The 6,004-nt window shown below is 46.0% G+C and overlaps 1 protein-coding gene across 1 annotated transcript; it reads right to left on the reverse strand.

Annotated features, from left to right (window-relative positions):
- Positions 1 to 22: 22 nt before the first annotated feature.
- Positions 23 to 3,146, reverse strand: LOC104166066 (chromosome unknown open reading frame, human C8orf33; the record flags this gene model as incomplete). The annotated part of the gene is made up of 5 exons (XM_009705874.1): positions 23 to 106; positions 243 to 389; positions 503 to 593; positions 2,592 to 2,821; positions 3,009 to 3,146. Coding segments are annotated over 5 exons (690 nt in total), but the record flags the coding sequence as incomplete, so codon positions are not given.
- Positions 3,147 to 6,004: the final 2,858 nt, after the last annotated feature.

Below are 6,004 nucleotides of genomic sequence, written 5' to 3' on the forward strand. Positions count from 1 at the left end.
GCTGAACTCTTGTTTTTCCCACAAGCTCCTGAGCGCTTCCGGATCAACTGGCAATTCTTGTTGCGGATGTTTCCCTTCACTTCCACGACTCTGGCAGATTTTGCAGCTTAAAGAGGGGAGAAAATAGCAGTAAGAGATGTTTAGTCATATCACATAGCGAGGTCTCACTCTGTAAAGCAACATGGAGGGCAGGAGCAAAGCCCTTTCTCCTTCTCTTTCCCCACCATGCAAAATTCTCCTACCTATTTCCATGAGCTTCAGCTCTTTGCACCGCTCCTCCTCCATCTTCTTCCTGTAGTCTCCAAACATGGTTCTCATGATCTGACGCTTCTTCACCAGCGGAGCCTTGTCACTGCGTAGCGTCTTGATCGCACGGAGAGCCTCCTCGACTGAAGCACCGCAAAGCGGAAACAACGCATAGTTTGACTCCCCACTGGCTCTGCCCCTGCATGCATGCCAACCCTTCCCACAAGGGAGATCTCTTCTTTACTTGAATGCTTACCCTGCTTTGGAGTGGATTTCTGTGTCTTCAGGCCAAGTTCCAGCTGTTCCACACACCAGTCCACCTCTTTCCACAGTTGGTCGTCTGACTGCTGTGCAACATGGAGCAGAGTTAGCATGAGGAAATAAGTCACCCAAAAATTAGAGCAGCAGCTGCTACACAGGAAAAAAGGTATCTGCATAAAGTCAGGACTATTCCAAATTTCATGTTCTGGTGATCACTTCATAGACTTCATGATGTTTTCCCTATAGTGTTTTTCATTGGATAAACTTAAAGCACTGAACAAATGTTTAGTTGCAACTCACTGCCTCTATTTGATGGATTTAATATTTGGCTGCCATTCCGATGACGCTGTTTTCTGGAAAGCTGTCCAGGGCCTTTCCACTGAAAGAAGCTGTCAAATCAGCTTACAGATGGGAGGAATAAGCATTAACAACAAAAAACCCCTACCCCCAAACCTGCCCAAAATCAAAAAGCAAACGATGGATGATATCAGAAGCTGAACCTTGGTCTCAGCTCCTGTGTGCTTGCTCAACCAGAAATGCATGAGGAGAAGGAAGCTGAGGCCCATGAAGATGAAATAAGCCAAGCCTCATTGAGCAAAGCCAGCTGGCTAACTGAGCAGTGGAAGGGAGAGGGAAACAGGGCTGCACTCTGGGGCTGAAGCAATTCTTAACTATTATGTACGCATAAAAACAAAAGCCCTCATGCCGTCTCCTTTTCCTTACAAGTCTCCTTCCACTGGCCTGGAAGGGCCTTACATCACCTTCAAATCTTTCTACCTTTCTGGTACTCAGCAGTGTTTATTGGTAGGGTTGTTGGTGAAGCAGTACTTTGGATGGAATGCTTCTAGAGGTAGGTGAATACTCAGTGCAAATTCCCTGCAGAATACTGACGAAAGCAAGTTTTTTGTATTTCAGTATTGCTCAGCTGTCGTTGTTTCTTAATAATAACTAACTACACCAGTGCTGAAAATAAAAATAAAATGAAGACCTGGACCTTAGCAGAACATTAGAAAACCTCAGGGTGTGCCTTAATGGTGCGTTTACACATAACTCGCGACTTCAGTCGATTTGTGGGCCACGCCTTACAGCGAGAACCTCCTCAGAAGCACCCTTACGCTATGCACGAGACCCTGCCACAGCCCTGGCTACACCAGGTAGCAGCTCTGCACCTCAGTTTTGCTATTTGCATTATGTGAGCAATTCATCCTACCTGGAAACACGCAAATCAGGGGTACAGGGCCTGGTTCAGCACACACAGATACCAGCTTGGCACTGACTGAGGACAGTTACCTCATTTTTTTTTAAGAAAGCGTGGTGCCCAGCTTCCCAGGATGAGCTGTCACATGAAACGTTTCAGCACAAGTCTGAAACGGACAACAAAGGACCATTAACTTTCTTTCCATCAGTTAGGCTCCTCAACTGCCCAGCAGAGAAAGAAAATAGCTGCTGTGAGAAATAAGCAGCAATTCTTGTCTTTCAGCTTTCATCTCAAGCCAGTATACTAACTGTTAAACTATGCAAAGAGATAAGGCTTCTCCTTTGCTCAAGGGTTTATAAATTATGGAATCCCATCAATACTTAAATACCTGAGAGGTCTCATCCTGGTGGGAACTATCTTTATTTTGACATCTGTTAGCTTCTGCCTTTGCCTTCCCGTTGATCTCAGTTTCTTCCATCTCCTTTTTACTGACAGACTTTTTTTGTTTCTTCTTCTTTTTCTTCTTCTGGGCAGCTCCATCTGCTGTTGATTTCTCTGTCGCTGTCTCACCTCCAGGAGCAGTCTCTGGTTGGGGGATCTTTAACATGACATGGCTTCTATCCTCTTTGGGTGCACTACCTGTAGTTTCAGTCAACTCAGGCTTCTGCAAAGCTGAAATCCGTGGCACACCTGCTGATTCAGCCAGCAGTGAATTACCCAGCACTTCATGATCTGCTGTACACTCTATACGTTGGCTTGCTGGAACTAACTGAGCCAGAGGACAGTCTTCATCTGGTATGGCAAAGTTGAAAGGAAACTTGGCTTCTTGTCCAGAGGCAGCAAAACTCAAGGCTCCATTCCAGTTCTCCTGCTCAGTGGCTCTTACGTTGGTTTGTATCTGCTCAGCACCACTGTCACCACGGACTGCTTCCAAAGGTGTGCCAGCTGCTTCTGGGTCAAACTCAGAAAGTGTAAAATCAAATCGGAAGCTGCTGTCAGATGACGTGAACGACTCTGGCTTTGCCTCAGAGATTTGGTCACATTGTTTCCCACATACCACACCATCTGAAGCCTGCCCGTTGCTTTGCCGTACTTCCACATCACCAGGTTTCACATCTAGAAAAGATAAAGGAGAACTTTTCTATCAATATGCCAGTTTCCTACTACAGGGATGCCACTGCTATTGCAAATCCCTCTGTAAGGCACTGCGGCAGAGAGGTGATCCAGTCAAAAGCTGCCATGTAAGAAATTTACAGAAAAGAACCAAGTATCACCATCCCCCGAAGGGACAGTTGAAGCTCACCTGCTTTCTCCATGCTCTTCTGATCCCCTGCCATCTTGAGACAATAATCCCCAAACACATGGTTCATCACTTGTCGTTTCTTCACAAAAGGAGTCTCACGGGAGCGCAGGACCTTGAGAATGTGTTGTGTCTCCTCTGCTGCACTCAAGAAAAAGACCAAGAGAGACAAGAAACAGGTTACGGTGGGCCTCACAAACCATATCGTGGGATGTTGATGACGGGGTCTCCTCTGAACATGTTCTGTGATCATACCACCTCTGACTAATCCATGACTGGCATTTGATTGAAAGGAAACTCCAAGTGCTTCTAGAAGCTGAAAAACCATGAAATATTCTTAAAAGGGAAAAAAGAAAAAAATCTTAACCACTTATTTTATATGGTAAGAATCTTACACTGCACTTAGACTACTAATGGCACAGAAGCTACACAGGGTTTAACAACCCTTCCCCAAAGCTACTGACAAATCCAAGAGCCTAGCTCAGACCTCCTCTCTGGAAAACTGGAAAATATCTGACTGAGCAGAGAGCACACCCTGAACGGTAAGACTCTTGCTTAACTCTCATACAAACCGGCCTGACCACAACCGTAACCCCAATTCTTTGTGTCAGAGAAAATCGTCCAAAAAGCACAGCTGTTCTTCTGTGACAGCAGTCCCCAAACACTTCAGTTCAGGAACTCCAGGTATACATAGTCTTCTAGTGTTTGTCTTGCATTTTAAGCCACAAAAAAGCTTCATGTACTAGACTTGTATTTTGGAACGGGCACACATCCATCCCTCTTGGCTGCAGTGCATCTCTCTGGGACTCTCCAAATGAGATGTATCTTGCAAATCCAGCACTGAGAGTCCCATGCTAGGAACGGAGTAATGACACGCAAGTGCAAGGCAGAAATGCCGCAGTGGGGCTGCAGCCACCCACAGAAGTGTGATGTATCTTCATAGCACCTCGGTGTCAGGGTCCTGAGCACACATTTCCCCCTACTTCAAGGGGTTTAGCTGGCTGCAATCAAGGTCTGCTCATTAGTAAGAGTTGTTACAAAGTAAGAGCCAGAAAAACCTTCAGTGGAACCTGTCCCCTGCCTCACTTGGGAGTTACTTTAAGCTGAAGATCTCATGCCTAGCACTGCTGCAGCCAGGTACCTCACTGATCTAGATCTTGAATTCCTGGCTAGAGCTTGAATCTGCCTCATCACTGCAGACTTCTCTGGCAACCTGGACTCCAGGCAGAGCCTGGTTACCATCAGCAGGACTGCTTTGGTCTCTTGGGCCAGGTACTGTGCAAATGGGCCCTTTTCTAGCTAAGTCATTGCCTCTGCTTGCCTTGTCACTGTGCTCAGCTGCTGCCTCCCCTCCAGGAGCAGCCTTCCCCTGCTGCTGCTGGACACCAGGTACCGAGCACAAGATACGGGTGTAACAAAATGGTCTGATGCTAGAGCATGGTGTCTGGGCACGTATTAAATCACTGCTACACTCTCAGGCACACCAGCAAACACTCATCTAGGCATCTTACAAAGGGTAGCCACACTCCTCCTCTAAATGTTAAGTACTAGCCATCAGTAGGAGCAGGACATATGTCTTCATATATTTACAAGTTGGACAGACTAGATCAAACTGTGATCTTCTGAAAAGTATTTTATAGGATTTTGTCTGTCTCATAATTTCTCCTTGGAACAAGAACAACGAGGAATAAGCTTCCCCAAAATAAACCTAGTGGCATTTAAGGGCCAGATGAACTGACACAGTATTTCCTTAAGACTGGAAAACAAAAGCAGAGCTGTAGCAGAACCAAACAACAAGCCGTTAGATGGGAAAACGAGAACACGAGAAAGAATACAGAAAACGGGGAGAATCAATGTCACAGGAATGAAAGATAAAGCTGCTTCCAGACAGATAGTTCTTAAAGTTCAATGCTTTACATTGCTCTGTATTTAGAACAAACCCCATATAACACAAGATTAGGAAACAGATGGGAGAGAAGAAACAGAAAAACGTCCAGGTCTGCTAAATCAGAACTGAGGTTGGAATATGGCTGCAGACTGTGAATGAGGCAACACACCTTGCTTTGGAGTTGGGTTGAGGCGAAGGAGATTTGCTTCCAGCTGCAAAATGCACCACTCCAGCTCATCTTGGAACGTGTCTTGAGGAGCCTTGGACATGGGATGGGGGAAGGCACAACGTTTAAAAGAAGCACAAATCTCTCACCTGCAAAACTGATTTCAAAACTGAGTTTTCTGAAGTCCTCTCCCCTCTTACGGGAGATCAGACTAGCAGGTCATAAACCCCTTTTCTGGCTCTATGCTTCAGGTGTGTTGCGTAACAGCTGAATTTATATCATAAATCAACACAGTACAAGGTGGAACACATGCCCCGCAACATTCCCGATGTGGGGGGCACAAAATTAGCTCTCTTCATTACAAAAATTAGAGACAATAAACTCTTAGTAGCAGTAAACCACCCACTCCTGGCAAGCCAGGACTTCCCACAGATTTTTTTTTTTTTCTTTTTTCTTCTCCTCCCTTTTTAAACACCCCAAATGGAAGATTTCTCATTTTTCCTGAAGCTTATCCTAGGGCATAATATGTCTCTACAGCAGGAAATTTCCTTCCAGCACAGCTCTGGCAACACACAGAACTTATCTTTACGCTAAACACAAGTCCTTAAGACTACCTTTGCTGTATTTTTACCCAGTCTGCTTCCTGCTAAGCAAATGGAAAATAAGGCTCACAAGCCCGCCTGTAGACCAGACAGTCGTTACAACACATTAGAAAAAAAATCTTGCCTTAGCAGAATAACGAGGTGACCAGGAATTGGGAAAGGTAGGTGCAAGTGCTAAGGAAGTCCTTCAGAGAAAACCTCCCGGGAGCCGGGGCACTGCTGAGGGCTGGAGAAGATCCTGGGCCTGGAGAGGGCTCCCTCGGCAAAGGGTGCCTCAGAACAGAAGCGAGAGGTAGAGAGGGGCCGAGCAAAGCTCTTACCCGCTCCATGCTGGGCAGTCTCC

Source organism: Cariama cristata, unplaced genomic scaffold (assembly GCF_000690535.1).
Source record: "Cariama cristata isolate BGI_N322 unplaced genomic scaffold, ASM69053v1 scaffold33348, whole genome shotgun sequence".
Lineage (NCBI taxonomy): Eukaryota > Metazoa > Chordata > Aves > Cariamiformes > Cariamidae > Cariama > Cariama cristata.